Source organism: Monodelphis domestica, chromosome 3 (genome assembly GCF_027887165.1).
Source record: "Monodelphis domestica isolate mMonDom1 chromosome 3, mMonDom1.pri, whole genome shotgun sequence".
Lineage (NCBI taxonomy): Eukaryota > Metazoa > Chordata > Mammalia > Didelphimorphia > Didelphidae > Monodelphis > Monodelphis domestica.
In genome coordinates this window covers 476,759,477-476,782,348 of record NC_077229.1, presented here as the reverse complement: position 1 = coordinate 476,782,348, position 22,872 = coordinate 476,759,477, and the positions used below count along the sequence as shown (strand labels likewise).

General features: G+C 36.0%; 1 protein-coding gene across 1 annotated transcript; it reads left to right on the top strand.

The window, feature by feature from the left end:
* Positions 1-6,290: 6,290 nt before the first annotated feature.
* Positions 6,291-22,575, top strand: LOC100010920 (carnitine O-palmitoyltransferase 2, mitochondrial-like). Its single transcript, XM_016431558.2, has 5 exons — positions 6,291-6,941; positions 8,269-8,349; positions 10,375-10,481; positions 14,727-16,028; positions 21,945-22,575. Exons 1-5 carry the CDS (start codon positions 6,709-6,711, stop codon positions 22,271-22,273), a joined length of 2,052 nt encoding a protein of 683 aa, XP_016287044.1. The 5' UTR covers positions 6,291-6,708; the 3' UTR covers positions 22,274-22,575.
* Positions 22,576-22,872: the final 297 nt, after the last annotated feature.

The following is a 22,872-nucleotide window of genomic DNA, read 5'->3' as shown; positions in this document are numbered from 1 at the left end:
GGCAGACAAAGCTGAAAAGCAAAACCAGTCCCTAATGACCAGAATAAAGCAGCTGGAAGACAGCAAGCATGCCCAAAAGATGGAAACCTTTTGGAAAGAAAAATGGGAGAAAGAGATCAGCAGTCTGATATACAAGACTTCACAACTGGAGAAAGAGCTGGAAGCATCTAATAGAAGGGCAGACAAAGCTGAAAAGCAAAACCAGTCCTTAACGACCAGAATTAAGCAAATGGAAGACAACGAAATTACAAAACAGCAAGAATCAATAAAGCAAAACCAAAAAATCAACGAATTAGAAGAAAACATGAAATATCTCACCGAAAAGGTCACAGACGTGGAAAACAGAGGAAGAAGAGACAACCTCAGAATTATTGGTCTCCCCAAAAAACCAGAGATAAACAAAAACTCAATGCTATTCTACACGAGATTATAGAAGAAAATTGCCCACATGTTCTGGAGCAAGGGGGCAAAATAGAAATAGAAAGGGTTCATAGAACACCCTCTATACTAAATCCCCAAAAGACAACCCCCAGGAATGTAATCGCCAAATTCAAGAGCTTCCAAGAAAAGGAGAAAATCCTAAAAGGACCCAAGAAGAGGAGCTTCAGATAGGGGGGCTCCCATAAGGATCACACAGGACTTAGCGGCTAACACACAAGAGACTGCAAAGCATGCAACACGATATTTAGAAAGGCAAGAGAGCTGGATCTCCAACCAAGAATCAACTACCCAGAAAAACTGACTATATACTTCCAGGGGAAAGTATGGGCATTCAACAAAATAGAAGATTTCCAAGCATTTGCTAAGAAAAGACGAGAACTTAGTGGAAATTTTGACATCCAATCACAGAAAGCAAGAGAAACATGAAAAGGTAAATCTGAAAGAAAGGGAAAAGGATATAAATCTTATCTTTTTCTTTAAGTCAAACTCTCTTCTATAAGGACAACATTTATATCAAATTATATATATATTAATATATGGGGAAGATGTATTGTGTAAGTCTCAAAAATTGTATGCATCATAAGAGTAGTTAAAAGAATCATACATAGGGAAAGATTGGGGCATCAAGAAGATTTGGGGAAAGTGGGGGCAAAGAAAGAAAAAGGGAGGGGGAGAAGCGTTGATAATACTAACATCTACTTCAAGAAATGGTGGGGGGGAGGGACTAAATAGAATAATCTTTCCCATACAAAGACACACATGGGAAGGGAAGGGGAAGAACTCTCATATGAGAAGGAGAGGAAGAGAGCGTGAAGTAGAATTACTTAAACCTTACTCTCAGTGAAATCAAATCTGAGAGGGAAGAACATCTAAATCCAGTGGGATCCTGAATTCTATCTTATCCAACAGGGCAAGAAAGAAAGGAAAATCAAGGAGGGGGAGGAGGGAGGGAGTATAAAAAGGGAGGGAAGGAGAGGGGGAGGGGAAGGGAGCATAAAAATGGAGGGGATAGAAAGGGAAGCATCTCAAGGGAGGGGACTAGGGGGACTGACCTAAAGTAAACTACTGGTTCAAAAGGATATAGCTAAAGAAGAAAGGTCAGAACTAGGGGAAGATATCAAAATGCCAGCGAATCCACAACTGACAATCATAACTTTGAACATGAATGAGATGAACTCACCCATAAAATGTAGACAAATAGCAGATTGGATTAGAACCCAAAACCCTACCATTTGTTGTCTTCAAGAAACACATATGAGGTGGGTTGACACTCACAAGGTTAGAATTAAAGGTTGGAGTAAGACCTTTTGGGCCTCAACTGATAGAAAGAAGGCAGGAGTTGCAATCATGATATTTGACAAAACCAAAGCAAAAATAGACCTGATCAAAAGGAATAGGGAAGGTAAATATATTCTGCTAAAAGGGAGTATAGACAATGAGGAAATATCACTAATCAACATGTATGCACCAAATGGTATAGCATCCAAATTTTTAATGGAGAAACTAGGAGAATTGAAGGAGGAAATAGACAGAAAAACCATATTAGTGGGAGACTTGAACCAACCACTATCAAATTTAGATAAATCAAACCAAAAAATAAATAAGAAAGAGGTAAAAGAGGTGAATTAAATCTTAGAAAAATTAGAGTTAATAGACATATGGAGAAAAATAAATAGGGACAAAAAGGAATACACCTTCTCAGCACCACATGGCACATTCACAAAAATAGATCATACACTAGGTCACAGAAACATGGCACTCAAATGCAGAAAACAGAAATAATAAATGCAGCCTTTTCAGATCACAAGGCAATTAAAATATTGATCAGAAATGGTACATGGAGAACCAAATCAAAAATTAATTGGAAATTAAATAATATGATACTCCAAAATCAGTTAGAGAAGAAATCATAGAAACAATAATTTCATTGAGGAAAATGACAATGGTGAGACATCCTTTCAAACCTTATAGGATGCAGCCAAAGCAGTACTTAGAGGAAAATTCATATCCATGAGTGCATATATTAACAAATTAGGGAGGGCAGAGATCAATGAATTGGAAATGCAAATCAAAAAACTTGAGAACAAACAAATTAAAAACCCCCAGAAGAAAACCAAACTAGAGATCCTAAAAATTAAGGGAGAAATTGATAAAATCAAAAGTGATAGGGCTATTGAGCTAATAAAGAAGACAAGAAGCTGGTACTTTGAAAAAACAAACAAAATAGACAAAGTACTGGTCAATCTAATTAAAAAAAGGAAAGAAGAAAGGCAAATTAACAGCATCAAGGATGACAAGGGGGACCTCACCTCCAACGAAGAGGAAATTAAGGGAATCATTAAAAACTACTTTGCCCAACTATATGGCAATAAATATATCAACCTAGGTGATATGGATGAATATCTACAAAAATATAAATTGCCTAGACTAACAGAAGAAGAAATAGATTTCTTTAATAATCCCATATCAGAAACAGAAATCCAACAGGCCATCAAAGAACTTCCTAAGAAAAAATCCCCAGGGCCTGATGGATTCACCAGTGAATTCTATCAAACATTCAAAGAACAACTAACCCCAATATTATACAAACTATTTGACATAATAAGAAAGAGGGAGTTCTACCAAATTCCTTTTATGTCACACACATGGTACTAATTCCAAAGCTAGGCAGGTAAAAAACAGAGAAAGGAAACTATAGACCAATCTCCCTAATGAATATAGATGCAAAAATCTTAAATAGGATACTAGCAAAAAGACTCCAGCAAGTGATCAGAAGGATCATTCACCATGATCAAGTAGGATTCATACCAGGGATGCAGGGCTGGTTCAATATTAGGAAAACCATCCACATAATTGACCACATCAACAAGCAAACCAACAAAAATCACATGATTATTTCAATAGATGCAGAAAAAGCCTTTGATAAAATACAACACCCATTCCTATTGAAAACATTAGAAAGCATCAGAACAGAAGGGCCTCTCCTAAAAATAATAAACAGTACATATCTAAAACCATCAACTAATATCATCTGCAATGGCGATAAATGAGATGCATTCCCAATAAGATCAGGAGTGAAACAAGGATGCCCATTATCACCTCTATTATTTGACATTGTACTAGAAACACTGGCAGTAGCAATTAGAGAAGAAAAAGAAATTGAAGGCATTAAAATTGGCAATGAGGAGATCAAGTTATCGCTCTTTGCGGATGACATGATGGTCTGCTTAAAGAATCCTAGAGATTCAACCAAAAAGCTAATTGAAATAATCAACAACTTTAGCAAAGTTGCAGGATACAAAATAAACCCACATAAGCCATCAGCATTTCTATATATTTCCAACACAGCTCAGCAGCAAGAACTAGAAAGAGAAATCACATTCAAAATTACCTTAGACAAAATAAAATACTTAGGAATCTATCTCCTGAGACAAACACAGGAACTTTATGAGCACAACTACAAAACACTCTCCACACAACTAAAACTAGACTTGCACAATTGGAAAAACATTAACTGCTCATGGGTAGGACGAGCCAATATAATAAAAATGACCATCCTACCCAAACTCATCTATTTAGTGCCATACCCATGGAACTTCCGAAAAATTTTTTTACTGATCTAGAAAAAACCATAACAAAGTTCATTTGGAAGAACAAAGGATCAAGGATATCCAGGGAAATAATGAAAAAAAATACAAAGGAAGGTAGCCTTGCAGCCCAGATCTCCAACTATATTATAATGCATTGGTCATCAAAACAATTTGGTACTGGCTAAGAGATAGAAAGGAGCATCAGTGGAATAGACTTGGGGTAAGTGACCTCAGCAAGACAGTATATGACAAACCCAAAGATCCCAGCTTTAGGGACAAAAATCCACTATTTCATAAAAACTGCTGGGAAAATTGGAGGACAGTGTGGGAAAGATTAGGTTTAGATCAACACCTCACACCCTACACCAAGATAAATTCAAAATGGGTGAATGACTTGAACATAAAGAAGGAAACTATAAGAAAATTAGGTGAACACAGAATAGTATACATGTCAGACCTTTGGGAAGGGAGAGGCTTTAAAACCAAGCAAGACTTAGAAAGAGTCACAAAATGCAAAATAAATAATCTGGAATACATCAAATTAAAAAGTTTTTGTACAAGCAAAACCAATGTAACTAAAATCAGAAGGGAAGCAACAAAAACCTCTGACAAAGGTTTAATTACTCAAATTTACAAAGAGCTACATCAATTGTACAAAAAAATCAAGCCATTCTCCAATTGATAAATGGATAAGGGACATGAATAGGCAGTTCTCAGTCAAAGAAATCAAAACATGAAAAAGTGTTCTACATCTCTTATAATCAGAGAGATGCAAATCAAAACAACCCTGAGGTATCACCTCACACCTAGCAGATTGGCTAACATGACAGCTATGGAAAGTAATGAATGCTGAAGGGGATGTGGCAAAGTAGGGGCATTAATTCATTGCTGGTGGAGTTGTGAATGGATCCAACCATTCTGGAGGGCAATTTGGAACTATGCCCAAAGGGTGATAAGAGACTGTCTGCCCTTTGATCCAGCTTTTGTGTTTGTACCCCAAAGAGACAATAAGTAAAAAGACTTGTACAAGAATATTCATAGCTGCACTCTTTGTGGTGGCCAAAAATTGGAAAATGAGGGGATGCCCTTCAATTGGGGAATGACTGAATAAATTGTGGTATATGTTGGTGATGGAATACTATTGTGCTAAAAGGAATAATAAAGTAGAGGAATTCCATGGAGACTGGAACGACCTCCAAGAAGCGATGCAGAGCGAAAGGAGCAGAACCAGTAAAACATTATACACAGAGACTGATACACTATGGTACAATCGAAGGTAATGGACTTCTCCATTAGTGTCAATGCAATGTCCCTGAACAATCTGCAGGGATCTAAAAAACACTATCCACAAGCAGAGGATAAACTATGGGAGTAAAAACATGGAGGAAAAGCAACTGCTTGACTGGGGCGGGGGGGGGGGGGGGGGGGGGGGGGGATACGACTGAGGAGAGACTCTAATTGAACACTCTAATGCAAATACCAACAACATGGAAATGGGTTGGAACCAAGAACACAAGTGATACCCAGTGGAATCCTGCATGGGCTATGGGAGAGGTGGTGGGAAGAGGGTGGGGGGAAGAAAAGAAAATGATCTTTGTTTCCAATGAATAATGTTTGGAAATGACCAAATAAAATAATGTTTAAAGTGAAAAAAAAATTATAAATAGTAGCTGAAGCTTCCCAGATGTTCCTCAGACTATCAGACCCACCAACTATGTTCATACTTGCTTTAAAAAGAATTGAAAATCTCTTTAGAGGACAGTTCAGAGTGACTTCTACTCATGCTCCCACTCTTCTTCCAGGGCAAGATCCTTTGTTTGTTGAACATCAAGCCCAGATTCTAGTGTTGTATCCCCTACCCCCCAGCACCAGCACATGCACACAGACACACTCATCCTTGCCCTGTATAAAATATATTCATATAATATATATTATAAAATTTATTCAACAACATTCTAACCATTTCAAGTTAAAATTAAATGTTTGCGTATGACTGAGCTAATTTTTAAGAATAAGCAATTATACGCCAGTTTTCTGACTTTTCCCAAATGGTCATCTGGATCTTAAACTGCTGGCATCTCATGTATACTCTACCCCACAAGGGTTCTTGGAACTTAAATAGCTAACAACACTTTGAGTTTTTTGTCCCCACCCCCACCCCGCCCAGAGGTAACATGGATCCTAATCAGCTAGCATCCCTTACGTACACTCTGACCCCGCACGAGATCACCAGGATCATAAAACAGCCAGCATCCCTTATGTATATTTTACTCTCCTACGAGATCACCAGGTTCCTAAACATAACCCTTAAATACATTCTGCCCCAAGTCCGGACGAACAGGAACGTTCACGTAAATGTACGCACGGACCATGGACGTGCACATATGCACGTACCCTCCGTTCGTTCGCAGACATCCCTCTCACTCCCACCTTTTCTCCCTCCCAACACCTTGCTCTCAGCTCGTTCCAGACGCGCCTACGTTTCCCAGACGCGTGCGCCACCGTGCCCGCGAGGCTCCCCTACCGAGGAGTGGAGGGACTTGGATCGTCCAACCGTCCCGCCGGTAGCGGCGTCGCCAGGTGCGGCCTGTCAGGAGCCAGCGCCCATCCTCGGGCCCGCGGCCCGCCTCAGCCTAGGTGGGAGCCGCTTGCCAGCCGCCGCTGCTGGTGTCACAGGATGCTCTGTTTGAAAGGTTCGGGGGGACGCTTCTGGCGGCCCCAGCAGCCCCCAAGGGACTGGTGGGGTTTTTTGTCGCTGCCCAGGGTGGGTTCCGGGGCCGGGGCGGGTGCTGCGCGCGACTACTGGCGGTCAGGGGACCAGCAGCTCGTGTCCTCCACCTGGGATCTGGACCACCACTATGTGCACCGCAGCGTCATCCCGACTCTGCACTTCCAGCAGAGCCTGCCCAGGTGAGGAAACCCCAGCCAGAGAAGGAAGAGGACGTTGACAACGATGACGACCACGGACAGACCCGGGTCTACTGCCGAGACCCTTTTTAGTTTAATATTTGAAGGGGTGGTGGAAAAAAAGCAGAATCGTTCGAGGGGAACAGAAAAGAATTGGGCTCCTACGAAATCAGGGACAAACCGGAGGAATTTAGGGATGGAAGAGATAGTCAAAAATAAGTAGTATGGAAAAACAAATGTAGTTCATTAGAAATTCCTGTGGAGCCAGAAAGGCTTTGATTGTGGGGTCCAGTCTGCAAACTCTGTGGGACAAGAAGGTTTTACCCCGCCACCCCCCATGGAGCTGATTCCTTTTTGTTTTTAAATCTCAGCAACTAGTTGAGACTACTACATTATCATCTAGCACATAGTATATATATATATGTGTGTGTGTATATATATATATATGTATGTATACACACACACAGAGTAGTCCTAATTATTTTAGTAGTTTACAATCATATTTGATTTACTCATAATTCATGTTACTGATAATTCAACTTCCCCGACAAAGTTGGGAGAGGCATTTATTGAGTAACATTCATAGAAAAGCACATCCCCAAAACATAGCAAATCCCCTTGTACTACAAACAGAAACTTTAATTTTTTCAGCCCTTGGTGCCCCACAACATTCTTATCTTGCTCATCTTTCCCTTTACTCTTCAAAAAAAATACTGTAAAAAACTTTTCACCTCCATCATATTGTGTCTTAAGGTTATTTCTGGTCTGCTTTCCTATTTCATTGTTCCATTGTAGTTTCTAATTATTGATTACGCCTATGCTTTATCTTCCTAGGTGGCAAGATTTAGATTAATACTTGCTGAATTCAAGCCCTTCCTTTAATGATGAACCTTTATATGCATTGATAGATTAATAGAAAGTGATTTTAAGCAATGGAAAATGTTTCCTTACAGTAAAATTATACTTGACTTGATAATTAGCAATACTAGATAGACGAATATGCAGTGAAACTTGTGAATTCTAAGGGTTTTTTAAAAAATGAATTGATGGGGGGCAGCTGAGTAGCTCAGTGTATTGAGAACCAGGCCTAGAGATGGGAGGTCCTAGGTTCAAATTTGGCCTCAGACACTTCCTAGCTGTGTGACCCTGGGCAAGTCACTTAACCCCCATTGCCTAGTTCTTACCACTCTTCTACCTTGGAGCCAATGCACAGTATTGACTCCAAGACAGAAGGTAAGGGTTTAAAAAAAAAATTAATTGATGGACATAAAATTGTGAGTCTCAATATCTAAACACTTAATTTGCTTTTTTTAAAATCACACAATTCCAGATTACCAGTTCCAAATGTGGAGGATTCCATCAAGCGATACTTGGCTGCTCAGAAACCTTTACTGAGAGAGAATGAATACAGGTTGGACCCCTGAGATATGATAGAAGTTTCCAGTTTTAATGACATAGTATAATTAGTCATCTATTTTATCTAGACAATTTTCTTGGTGTTATATAATTAATGGAACATTTACCCCCAAGGCCAGGTTAAAGCATGCATGACAGAAACTATCAAAGCCTGACTCATTTTCATATTGGTTTTATTTAAACTCCTTTCTGATGTTCATTATAGTAACCTTTGTTGGCAATTTTTCAGGAGTAACCTACTTTATTTCTGGCTGAGTGTTCTTCATTCTGGTGTAAAGAAATTTCTGCTTTTGTTAGACACACTGCACTTGAAAAATTAGAACTATGGTAAGATGCCAGGATCAACTCTTAAGAATAGGAGTTGATTATGTAGTAATTGTCCCCAACCCACTACTTATACAAAATTTTGATTTCCATGGTTTCAGATACCTGAGGTTCTTACAGAGAAAGGAGGGAGGTAGGGTGGGGCCTGAACAAGTGGAGTCTGGGAATCAAGCTCAGAAGGGCAAGGAGGGCAAGCAGGCAAGTGGAAGGGTGGACAGAGTGGGGCAAAGATTTCCTCTTTCTGCTCATCTTGGAACATATACCTTGAAGATAAAGGGAGACTACTGTATAATAATCTGCAATGTACTTTATTATTATTGTCTTATTGGTAATGTCTCATTGTGTGTTTAATATAGCAATTGAACTTTATTTTACGTATGTATATATAAGAAAATCACATTGTATTTGGGGTTAGTAGGTGTTCATTTATATCTACGGTTTTAGCCATCCATGGTAGGGCTTGGAAGGCATCCTCCAAGGATATGGGGCCCTTCTGTATCTTGCTCCTATCCCTTTAATCTGATTCCTACATAGGTCAGTAACTCCAAGATTCCCTGCATGCTGGATTTTCCTACATCTTTTCCTGTCCCTTTCATGGATGTAAATGTAACATTGTCTTCCATATCTCTTCTCCTTTTATGGAAGGTGGAATATTATAGAAATGAATTAATCATTGTAATCTTTAATTCATACTTATATGAATAAGCATGGCTTTAATGTAATTTTCTAACCATTTTATGGAACTTCATGAAATAAAAGTTCTGACCTTAACAAACTTGATTGCAAGCAGCATTGACAACAAAAAGAAACAGCACAGATCTCCAGTGGTGCTTTAAACCTTGATATTTGAGCTCCACTAGAGATGCAGATCTATTTAGGCTGCATAGAGCAAGAAATTTGCGATGAACACTTCATTGCTTCAGAGGAAGATTAATTCCCAGAATGTTTACTGAAGTAGTAAAGACAAAATAAGAGCTGAGTATATTTGTGCCTTTTAGTTTAGCAATAAAAATGCTCACCTAATTATATAGTTCCAAAGCAATGCCAGAGAATCAGAATGTAGAGGTGGAACAAAACTTGGACATTGTCAAGTTAAATCACCTCATTTTGTGGATTAGAAAAAGTTATGGACAAAGATTACATAGTTGATCCATGGCAGAAGTAATATTAGTATCCAGATTTCTTGGCTACTAATTCAATGAATTTTTTTCAAATTAGTTTCTGAAGTAAATTATACCTGCAGAAAATAAAACCATTTAGGGGAACAAAATTGTTCAAAAATTAAATAAAACCTGATTGAGGGATAGCCATAAGAACTAGATAAAATTATTTATGGTGTTGACAAAGCGGGTGAGGGTGCTATGATAGAATTTCTCTTTATGAGCTGGAAATACTTTAAGGCTAGCAACAATTCCTTCATGTGGCTTCTGGTGAGTTTGAAGTTTTATTTTTTTTTTCCTTCTCATCTGAGTCTTCAGGCTTGAGTTAACAAACAAACAAACAAAAAAAGACATGAGACTTTTTACTAAACTGAATCAAAGGAGGGTTTAAAGAAACATAAACTCTTAAAAGTACAAATGTGGATGTTGAGATTAATACATATCGAGTAGATCGATTTAATTTTTGTTGGAGTTTTTCCATGAAAGGTTAAACTATATTGTGTGGCATTTACATTTTTTATTCTTTTACAAACTAGAATCACTGAAAAACTTGCAAAGGATTTTAAAAATGGAGTTGGAAAAAAATTACAAAGACATCTTGTTGAGCTGGATAAAAAGAATAGTCATACAAGCTATATATCAGGTTTGCTTGTTTACAATTTTTCAGAACATAGACATTTTATTTTAAAATACTTTAATTTTTAAACTGTCATCTGTATTAGCTATTTCATTTCTAGATAATTCTGGAAACCTGTTTTTTAATTAGCTTATTGCTGGAATGACAATTCTTTAAAATGGAATGATTTCCCCTCTGCCACTCTCACTTAGATGATTTGTTCTAATTTATTTGTTAAAACTAATGCATCATATTCTTTGGAGTAATATATCCAGAAGTTCTGTGTTTTAAAGAATGGTACTCACATTGGGTTTTTTTAAATGGCCTTCACTCTTCATTCACCTTTTCTTATCTATCCTAAAATAGACATTCCCCAGATTCCATCCTAGCCTCTCTTTTCTCTTTATACTCCCATGAATCATATATATCTCTACTTGATGACTGTTTCCACTAGTTGACACATATTTATAACACAATTGATTTGGAAATAGATTAATAGTAACAAAGAAGTATAATTAAATATAAACGGAGGTGGAAATTTGTATCCTAAAATTAAGGGACTTGATTTTTTTACTCATGCAGGTAAAAGCAAACTTTTGGAAACAAAATTGAGCTCTTGACACAAGCCAATTCCTTACCGAGGGAGAAAAAGCCACTAAATGTGATATTTTAAAATGTTGATTATTGAAACTCACATTGGTTGAAGTTAGAATTTTGTTTTGGATTATGTGCTCATATTAAAAAATAGTCATTTGAAAGTTTCATGGAACTTAAAACGGGAAGAAACCTAGAATCAAGAGTTTTTCCATCTCTTCAGTCACTTTGGTTTGCAACCTAAACCCATATATTGAATCTGTTGGCTTGGTTTTACCTCTGCAACTTTCCCATCCTTCCCCTTCCCTCCAGTCACATTTCTAGTCACCTTTCTAGTTTAACTCCTTACCTCTACCTGGGCCAGTACAATATACTCCTGATTGCTTTTCCTGCCTCAAGCCTCCTGCCCAATCTGTTCTTTCTACAGATGCCAATGTGACATTCCTAAAGTCCAAATCTAGACTCAGTATTCCTTGATCAGAAAACTCCAGTGGCTCCCTATTGCCTCCCAGTTCCAAAAAACTCCTCTGATATTCAAAGCCATTTATAAGCTGTTTTTAGCCTTTCTTTCCATATTCATAAGTTACTCTCATTCATGTATTCTGAGGTGTGAAACCTAACTGGCCTTCCTCCTTGAACATAATCTTTAGTCTCCTCACCATAAAGTATAGACTATTCTCTGTCTTTAGAATATCACTTATGCCAAAATTATTTCATTTTTTGTATATAGTATTCTATCTTTGTATATACTATTATAAATACATATATATGGTCTCTCTCTCCCAGTAGAATGTAAACTCCTTAATGAAAAGTGCTATTTTGCTTTTGTCTGTGTCTGTATATATATGGCACATAGTAGGTATTTGTTTGACCTTATTAGTCTAATAAATGTTTGTTGAATTAACCTTCTCAATTTACATTGGAGGAAACTGAATCCAAGAGAGAAATAAAAATGATTTTACCACTGTCATGATGGAAGTGCATGGCAGAGGGTCTTGTGAACATGAGACATTGTGATATAGGGAAAAGAGTGATGGATTTGGAGTCAGCAACCTTAAACTCCCAGCTCCTCCATTTACTGCTTGTATGACCTGAGCAAGTTTATTCATCAATCTGGACCTTGGTTTTTCTCATCTGTACAAACAAGGGATTAGATTAAATGTCAGCATCATAGAAGCATGCATCTCTTAGAGCTGGAAAAGATATTAGAGGCCATTGATTCTGACATTTTACAGAAGAGGAAACTGAGTCCCAGAAAGGCTAAAGAACTTGTTCAGGGGCAAATAGGCAAGTGTCCAAAGAAGGACTTGAATTCAGATCTTTCTGACTCTTAAGTCCAATGGTCTGTCAATATCTAAGGTCCCTTCCAATTTGGTATCTGTGATCCTTTAACTCCAAATCCTACATTCTTTCCATTATATCTAATATAAATAATACTATTTTTAAATTTTGGTATATAGACTGTCATAAATGTCATATTTATGAAATTAGTTTCCACTTAAGTGCCTACCTAATATTTCTGCTCATTTAGTGGGTGCACTATAAATGTTTAATAGTGACATTTCACACATCAAAAGAGCTATAATTTCAGTGTAAAAGGTCGTCTCTCCACTGACACAGATTGTAACCATATTGTGCCTTAGAAGACAGTATTTATAAATTACCATGACTAAAAACATTAATCACCTGGTGAACAATCTTCTGGAGGTGTTTCTTCTCTCTGAACTTCATAGCCAGGCTCCTTTTGCATGGCTCCTACATCAAAATCCTTTCAGCTTGCTATTGACTAGAGTTTATTTTTTGTTAACATCACTTTGGGATCCCAAAGTCATGCCTATGTCATGATGAGGGTTCAGAATAGGATTTTGGTAGAGAGTAATAGTTTGTGTTAATGCTATTTTATTCAAGTATGACTGAGTTTGATGTTTACCTAATAGTTCTTTATTAAAAGTTCAACTTCAGATATGATTGGCATAGACTCTATATGATCACTCTATTGCAAATATTAATAACATGGAAATAGGTCTTGATCAATGACACATGTAAAACCCAGTGGAACTGCTTGTTGACTGTGGGAGCGGGGCCAGGAAAGAATACGAATCATGTATATAGCCATGGGAAAATATTCTAAATAAATAAATAAACTTTTTTAAAAAGTCCAACTTCAGTCCCTTATCATGGTATGAAAATGACCTTAGGTTCTCAAAATCTGATATATAGAGTACAAACTATGAAAAGTCCTATCATGCTATAGAGATCCTATGCTTGCTATAGAGATCCAAAAATGCTTATCACCAGGGTGGCCTCAAGAAAATTAAGGTGATGTTAACTGAACATGGGGTTGCAAAGAAATTACATGTCATTTATATATCAGTCTCGCTTCGTATCTATCTAAGGCAATTTCAAATTCATATAGGTAACAAATTATGAAATGTCTCTGGATTTACATATTGTTATGTGGAGGAAAGAAAATGGGAAAAGTATCCATTTTCTCTCCTCCACAACATTACAATATCTAAATGGTATGAGTAAATGTTTCCCACATTCCACAAATTCTAAGTTAACAGAAACCCAAAACTTTTACAGAAATTTCCTAATTAAGTATTTAACTACTAACAAGGGTTTTAGCAAAAGGTGGTTGCTAAGTAAATATGTAGCTTTCAAATTTAAATATTTATTGCTTTACTTGACTGCCAACTATCCTGCTTGATTCCAGTGAGTAGAAATTCAATTTATTTCATAGGAAAAGCCTATTTATTTTGTCTAAACCCAATTTTAATGAGATTGGTAATAACATTTCCTAACTGACTAAATTAAAAGCATGTTAGAGCATGATATGATAGTATGGTATAATGAATAGAAAGTTGACTTCCAAGCCACAAACACCAGGTACATCCTAGGTGTACTGGTTGTGTGGCATGAGACAAGTAACTTAACCTCTTACTGCTCTATTAGACTCTTAAGTTGCAGAGAAATGAGGGACCTGCTTTAGTAAAGGGAATTTCTTCATCTAAGAGTTCTCTATACCAATGAAATCACAGGGATAGTCTGTGTCACTGAAGGAAGCATGCTATGAAAAGTAGGCATGCCATCAGTAGCTAACATTTTAATAATAAGACAAGAAATGGGTAAAATAGGACAACTCTTAAGAACATATGAGAAATAATTTTGTCTACTTTTAAGTCATTGAAGGTATCCCTTTAATATGATAATTTATAAGATCTTGAGTTGTTGATCATTGGTGACTTGGAGAGAGAAATGTAATAGAAAGAACACTAAACTTTGAAGACCTGGGTTCAAGTCTTCTAGTACTGCTGTTATTAGTTATGTGACCATTAGTCCCACTTTACCTTCTGATAAGTCTCATTTTCCTTATCTGTAAAATGGCAATAGTTTCATTCCCTCAGAACTTTTTTAGAAGGCTTAAATGAAGTAATGTGTGTAACACACTTTGCAAATCTTAAAACATTACATAAATGCGTTCTTTTTATCATTATTAGAAAATTCCTGCTTCCTTCCCGGTTTATGCTGAATAAATAAGCGTTTACTGAAACTGAATTTTTCCTTGACATAATAGTTGCTGTATGCAAATAAGCTAAATCTAAAACAGGCTTCATTTTGAAAAAAAAGCATTTCCCTGACTTTTATTTGTCTGGCTTTGTTTTTTTGTTTTTGCAGGTCCTTGGCTTGATATGTATCTCTCTGCAAGAGACCCTATTGTTATTAACTCTAATCCTTTCCTCATACTTAAACGAGATCCACAAGAATCATATAATAGGCAAATCATGAGAGCAACAAATTTGGTTGTGTCAGCAATGAAATTTCTTAACTCTCTGAGGAATAATATCTTAGAGCCAGATATTTACTTTGTCAACCCTGAATGGAACAAGAGTAAAAAGTTTAAAAGGTTTCTCAGCTTCCTTCCAACCTCTGTGTCTTGGTATGGAGCATATTTTGCAGAAGCTTATCCTTTAGATATGTCACAGTATGTTCATCTCTTCAACAGTTCCAGGATTCCTAAACAAGATAAAGATCAACTGTTTTCAGATCCTGGTGCACGTCATTTGCTGGTGATGAGAAATGGTCATTTTTATGTATTTAACATATTGGATCCTATTGGAAACATTTTACATCCACATGAAATACGAGCACATTTAATTAATATTTTACAGGATAAGGAAACAATAGCTGAGTATCCTCTGGGCTACCTAACCACTGAAAACAGAAATACCTGGGCAGCGGCAAGAGAACAGCTTCTGAAAGCTGGGAATGAAGAAAGCATATACAAAATTGATAGTGCAATATTTTGCTTGTGTTTAGATAGTTTTAGAATAGAAGAGAGTTCCCACCTATCACACTGTATGCTACATGGATATGGTTATAATCGTTGGTTTGACAAATCTTTCAGTTTAATTGTCGCTGCAAATGGTGATGCTGGGATAAATTTTGAACATTCTTGGGGAGATGGAATCGCAGTTGTCCGTTTTTTGAATGAACTATATGAAAACAGCACAAAGCATCCAGCAATTGAACCAAGAAGTACTACTGCTGTATTAAGTCCTACAAATGTAGAAAAGCTGGCATTTCATTTGAATGACTCAATTCAGACCGCTGTGACTATTGCACGTCAAAAATTTGACAAGAAAAGGCATGAGTTAAAAGTGAAACCATTCGAGTTTAGAAAGTTTGGAAAAAAATATGTAATCCAAGAAAGAATGAGTCCAGATGCTATATTTCAACTTGCTTGTCAGCTTGCTGCTTATCGTCATTTTGGGAAAATTGTTCCTACTTATGAATCATGTAGTACTGCTGGCTTTAAACATGGTCGCACAGAAGCTATTCGATCTGCAACAATTTATGCAAAACAGTGTGCTGAGGCATTTATTAGAGACCGGAAAAAGCACAGTGTACAAGAGCTAAGAAAGCTAATTAATAACTGTTCAAAGTACCACAAGTTTTTACAGCTGGAAGCCTCACTAGGTTAGTTTTATGACATTTTGTAATGTCCAGAATTAGAATGGACTTGTTAACATTTGTTTTGGGCTTTTTAAATAGCCCCAAATCACTCGTTTATTAAAACTTTCTGTACAGTTTTCATTAGATTTTTTTTATATTTTTGATTCAGGGTGAAATTTTAATGTATCAAATTGCTTCTCTGACAGAAAGAAATCTAAAATTTATATAGGATTTAATATTTACAAATCACTTTGTTTATGACGATCCAGGATGTGTATAGTAAAAATACTATTATCCATATTTTACAGATGAAGAAACCAAAGGTTGAAAAGGTTTACTTGCCAGTAATCATTTGGCTAGTAAATGCCAGAGCCAGGACACAAAACCAGGTTTCCCAGATGTCAAACTTATTGCTCTTCCAATTATTTCAGCTTATTGTGGAACAGTTCCTCCCTCTTGAAGTGAAAAGAGGATTGAATTTAGAAACTCAAGATGCCCAAAATAAGTTAGGGCATTTATTCTCAAAGTGGTGATGTATTATTAAACAGGGATTCCCAAGACACAACAAATAGATGAGGTACAGATACTAGCTAGATCCATGGGACATCTTCAAACTGTGGAGATGATAAATCCATTCTACATATTTTACTTTTGTAATAAACAACTGGAATTCTTGAACATGACAACAATTTGACCCATTTCATAACAGCTTTATGATTGTAGCTAATTCATTTAACTTCCATGTGATATTTCCTCATCTGTAAAACAAGGATAATAATATTTAAACTTTATACCTTGACTGCCTTGGAACTCAAGAAATTAAAGAATATGTATAAGCACTTTTATTCAAATATAATTTCAAGCATAATTTTTTAAAAATACTATTATAATTAGGATGCTTGGTTTTACCCAAAAAGTTGGGAAAAAATAAGCCACTTATTTTATATGATTGTTGTGAAGGAAATACATTATGAAACAAAACACTGTAAAAATCATAGACTGGGCTAATAGTTCACTGTTCTATTTGTTAGAGTTCAGAGTTTATGATTGACCACAATGAAGGATTTGGAGAATTTTTTAAAATTATTCTAGTTTTATAAGACAGGAAGGATGTAAAGGTAGGGTAGGGATGAGTATCATATTATTTTGAGGAAGAAAGTTGGGTAGGAGTTGTTTGTTTTAGGAGATTTTGTTGCATTTTGTAGTATTTTGAAAAGTAAAATTTTCTATAGTGCAGGGATTCTAACTTATCCTTGCTAGCCCCCAGAGTGGTGATAAATCATAAAAGGGGAATCTCAGAAAACAAGAAATGGACAAGGTACAGGATTCCAGTCAGATTCATGAAATAACAAGAACAGATTGAGAATTTTCCTGGTGCTTTTGGGTACATCTTCAAGCTCTTTATGGAGATGGGTCTTTGCTACATGTTTTACTTCCTATATGACCAACTGGGACTCTTGATTGTGACAGCAGTTTCCATTTTAGAAGTCTCAGTCATCAGCTATTATGACTCTTAGAATGGTTGGACTAATTTACCACCTCACTAATAGTTCATTAGTGTTCCTATTTTTTACCCCACCACATGCAGTATTTGTAATTTCTGACAGGTGTGAGGTGGTACCTCATAGCTGTTTTAATTTGCATTTTTCAATAGTGATTTAGAGCATTTTTTCACTTGACTATGGTTAGCTTTGATTTCTCCCCAAAATTGCCTGTTCTTTGACCATTCATCAATTGGCAAATGACTCTTATTTTTATAAATTTGACTCAATTCTATACTTACATATACATATAAAATACATATTTGAGAAATGAAGCCTTTTTCAGGAAAACTTGCTGTAAAATTTTTTTATATAGCTTCATTGTCTATGGTATCTTTTATCATAATTTAGTTTCCCTCATTATCTCCTTTAATTAGGTCTGTTTTTGCTTTTGCTTTGTCTGAGATCATGATTGCTACCTCTATCTTTTTTACTTCAAGTAAAGCATATTAGGCTCTTTTCCAGCCCTTTATTTTAATTTTATGTATGTCCTTCTATTTGAATGGTATCTCTTGTGAACAATGTATTATTGGATTCTGATATCTAATCCATTCTACTAATTATTTCTGTTTTTTGGGGGGGGAGGGCTCATCCCATTCATCTTCACAGCTATTTACTGTTTATTTCCATTCCATTTTTTCTCATTCTTCCTCTCTCTTCTTATCCCATCCCTCCTCAAAAGTGAATTTTATTTCTAACCACTACCTTCCTTAATCCATTCTCCCTTTTAACCATTCCCTATATATTCTCTCTTTGAATCAATTCAGATGAGATTGAGGTTCAACCATTACCTGCCATAACCACCTCCCCATTTTCTCCTTCATTCTTTTCCTTGCATGCCTCTTTTGTGTGGAGAATTCACACAAGGCAAGTGCTTACACAAAGATCAGGAGAAGCAATCTAAGGACACTTTTGAGGTCTTTCTGAAGACCATCCTGCAAAGAAGATGCTATATTCTATAAGCAATTCAGAATTGCAGTAGCCCAAAAGAAAGGTGAGATGCAAAAATTTGGGGACAGCTCCATCCCAGATGTTCATATGAGCTATTCATGCCTACCTGTGGCAGAACTCTGATCAGCCACAATTGAACAAACTGTACATTGACTCCAACATAGTGATATCATTTTGTTCATATTACAGTACAAAAGACAACCTAGTAATTTGTTATGTGTCTCCTTCAGGATTACAAAATCCTAAGATTAAGGAGTATGTAATATTTTTGCCAAATCAATTGGTCTCTTTTTAATTCCCATCTTTCTTGAGTTCTCTAGTTTTTTATATTTGACTGTTCCTTCCTACTTGAGTCTTTGCTCTACTACAGCCTCAGAGGGACTGCATTATTTCTTTCTCAACAGCTCATCTGTGGGTCATACTTGCTAGATATTTATCCTCTTCCTGACCCTTTGAGTTTTCCTTAATAACCCATGTGTGATATTCTTTCTCTACATCCCTTTCCTTGGCATTGCATTTATTCCCCTGACTTGAGCTAACACCTCTATCCAAATATCTTCCAAATATATATAGCTCTATATCAAGAAGTGGGGAACATATTCATTCATAGGTCTTTATAATTGTGCTTAATGATTATATTGACCAGAGTTCCTAATTCTTAAAAAGTTGTTTGTTTTTACAATATTGTCATTGTAAAAATTGTTCTCTTGGTTCTGTTCACTTTGCATCAGTTTATATAAATTGTCTCATCTTCATCATAATAATGCAAATATATAAGTATATAGAGGACAATACAGAGAAAATAACATAAGATAGGTATTATGCTACTTAAGGTCACAAGAAGAAATCATTTCCAAGGGTTGACTAAAGAAGAGTGCAGTAGTATTCCACCTCATTTACATATCATAACTTGTTCAGCTATTTCCCAATTTATGAGTACCCTTTCAGATTCTATTTCATAAAAGATCTATAGTTTTGCTCATCCTTAGTTTTGCTTACGACCAGTCCCTTTCTCAAATCAGCTTTCTCTAATTCCTCCTTTCCTTTCACTCCTATTGCTCTATTGAGTAAAATGTATTTCTGTACTTTTGTGTGTGTGTGTGTGTGCATACATGCACATATATTCTTCCTTTGATCAATTCAAATAGAAGGCTCAAGCCCCAGCTGCTATCCTGCCTCACTGCCACCTTCTTGTGTACCTTGATTATATGAAATATTTTTTCCCTAACTATTCTTTCTTTTTCCACACCTGCTTCTCCTCTCTTTCCAGTGATAAGAACATCAAGACACTTTAATTAGATTTCCCCTGTAACTTCTAATGATGGTAGAGATCAGAGGAGCACATGTATCTTTTCTCCATCTTTGAATGTAATCAGTTTATTGTTGTTTATTCCCTTATCATTGTTTTTTCATATTTACTTTTTTATGTTTCTCCTAACTTTTATGTTTGAACTTCAAAGTTTCTATGCAGGTCTGCTTTTTTTTCCCATCAAGAATACTTGGAAATCTTCTATTACATTAACAATCCATGTTTCCTTTATAGGATGATACTCAATTTGGCTAGAGAAGTTATTCTTTTTTGGAAGTCTTTCTCTTTTAGAATATGGAATTCCAAGTTCTCCAGTTCTTTATAGTGTTTATTGCTAAATCATGTCTGATCCTAACTGTGACTCCTTGGTACTTGAATTCTTTTTTTTTTTTTCCGGCAGCTTGCAGTATTTTTTCTTTAACCTGAAAGCTCTAGATTTTGACTATGATGTACCTGGGACATTTCTCAGGGAAGGAAAACATGGGAGTTTTTCTTCTGGATTTTTTTTTCAGGAGGTGACCAGTGAGTTTTTTTATAGCTACTTTCTCCTTTGGTTCTAAGCAGAACCAGTTTTTTTTTTAATTACTTGAAATATGACATCAAGGCTCTTTTTGAGTTGTAGCATTTAGATAATCCAATAATTATTTTTTTCTCCCCAAACTGCTTTCCATATCTGTTGTTTTTGCTATGAGATACTGTACATTTTCTCATATTTTTTTCTGACTTTTGATTTTGTTTTAATAGTTCTCATCTCAGTAAATATTGGCTTCTCTTTGGTCCATTATACTTTTCAGGGAGTTTATTGTGTAGGCAAGGTTTTGCGCCTCTTCTGCCAAGCTTTCCAATTCTTTCTTCCATAACTCTCTTTCTTTCCCCAATTTTTCCTCCAAAGTTTTCAATTCATTGTTAAAAAAATGAAAGCTTTTTAAAACCTCTTACTTTTTTTTCAGGAATTCTTTTTGAGTTTGTGCCTGACTTGTAGTTTTCTTTGAGTCTTTGCTCTTAGATATTTTAGTCATTCTCTTCTTCCAGGTTTAAATCTTAAGCATACCTGTCACCATAATAATTGGAACTGAGACCCAATTCTGCCCCAGGGACTGAGCCACTATTACTGACTTCTGAACTTCATCTTTTCTCCATACACTACCAACAATTCCTTACTTCTCCTGATTTCACTCTGGATCTGTGATATACAAATGGGTAATAGGCAACAAAGCTGCCAATTGTCACCTCTTCCTATTGCAGGGCCTTTTGGACCTCTTCTTGCCTGCTAAAGAGCATCAACTTGGAGTTCTGGTGTTGGCTTCTGGCAAAACTCTGTAGGATGCACAGTCTTCTCTGTCAGTCTCCTAATGCTAACTAGAACTGGGAAATAGACTCACTGTGACTTTTTCTTAGATTTACCTATGAAATTCTATCTTGTACATTTTCTAGATCTATTTGGAGCAGTTTTAAGTGGGAGCCTGATGCATTTCTTCTTACCATTTGGCTTAATTTTCACATGTATATCATTTTTAAATTATGTGCATTTAATACTCATAGTAATTATGCATATTATAAAACAGAAACTAAAACAGGATGGGATAAAGATGAAAAAAACACTTCAGTCTAATAAAGAGCCACTGCGGTTTGTTGAATAAGAAAATGACTTGTACTTTAGGATATTCACTTTGACAACAATGGAGGATGGATTAGAGAGGGGAAAGACTGCAGTCAGGGAACCTTAGGAAATAATAGTCCAGATGAAACGTGATAAGGGCCTAAACTAGAGTAGTAGTTGTGTGAGTGAAGAAAAAAGACCTGAGCTTTGATAAATGCTATGGAGGCATAAATGGCAAGATTTACCAACTTAATGGAAATGTGGAGAGAATAAAGAACTGAGGTTGTATGCCTCAACCCAGGATGACGAAGAGGATTGTAGATCCCTCAACAGGGAAATTTATAGAGTAGAGGTAGGTTTGGAAGGCAAGATAATGAGTTCTCTATTAGTCTTCAAAGTTGAGTATTCCTAAATCAAGAACTACACATTTTTATTTGCATCCTTGTTTTAAATTGACTAGATTGCTTATTTGGAAAGCAATGATTTATTTTAAATGCTACGTTGCTTATTTGAGTCTGTTTTGTTTTGTTTTCATTTAGGAGCAGGGTTTGATCGACATTTATTTGCTTTGAGGTATCTTGCAGAATCCAGAGGTGACCCTTTGCCTGAATTTTACCAGGATCCAGCCTACGACTATATTAACTATAACATCATTTCAACCAGTACATTAAATAGTCCTTCAATTTTACTTGGTGGGTTTGGACCAGTTGTACCAGATGGCTTGGGAATTGGATATCATATCTGTGACTACTGGGTGGGGTGTAATGTTACTGCATATGCAGAAACAGATTTAGATGAGTTTCTATTATGCCTTGAAGGTAGTTTTAATGATATTTTTGATGTTTGCGAAGGAAGGCCACTTCAATAACATTGATTTTTTTGTGTAAGGGAACAATTAGTATAAACTTTTAAAATATTTTCTTGGTCCATAAATAGAGATTTAAAAATAGCGAATGTGGTATTTTTATATTGGAATTGTCTTATATTTCCCCCTTCAGTTTACATAGTGTGAGGATGTGACATCCCTTGAATACTGATTCCTGAAAAAAATTTCATTCTCTAGAAAGCAAAAAGTGAAATAAAATTCTAGAAACTTAAGAATTAACAGTTCTATTTTTAAGAAAAGACTTGGAGATTTTTAATCAGGGAAATAAAAGGTCAATAATAGCTTGTCCTAGGTTGTCCTCATTCTGTTTACTTCATCACAATTCCATAGAATTCGATAGTTCTATTAAACAAATATTCCTGTGCTAGAATATATTTTTAATCTAGTCGTGGTTTTATTTTTAAATACTCTATATTATCTTCACATTACTTTTTCTCCGTTAACATTAATGTGATTTATTTTGTTACAGTTGAATAAAAGATATATCTTTGAGTGTAGGACAATTTTTAGAAATTGCATTGGAAAAGTTTTACTTGCTCTCCCCAAAACTGATATCTTATCAGAGGTAAAAATAAATGAGT

Coding starts and splice junctions, on each gene's coding strand:
- LOC100010920 (XM_016431558.2), top strand. CDS start 6,709: ATGCTCTGTTTGAAAGGTTCGGGGGGACGCTTCTGGCGGCCCCAGCAG. Junction 6,942..8,268: donor TTCCAGCAGAGCCTGCCCAG/GTGAGGAAACCC, acceptor ACACAATTCCAG/ATTACCAGTTCCAAATGTGG. Junction 10,482..14,726: donor TCATACAAGCTATATATCAG/GTTTGCTTGTTT, acceptor TTGTTTTTGCAG/GTCCTTGGCTTGATATGTAT.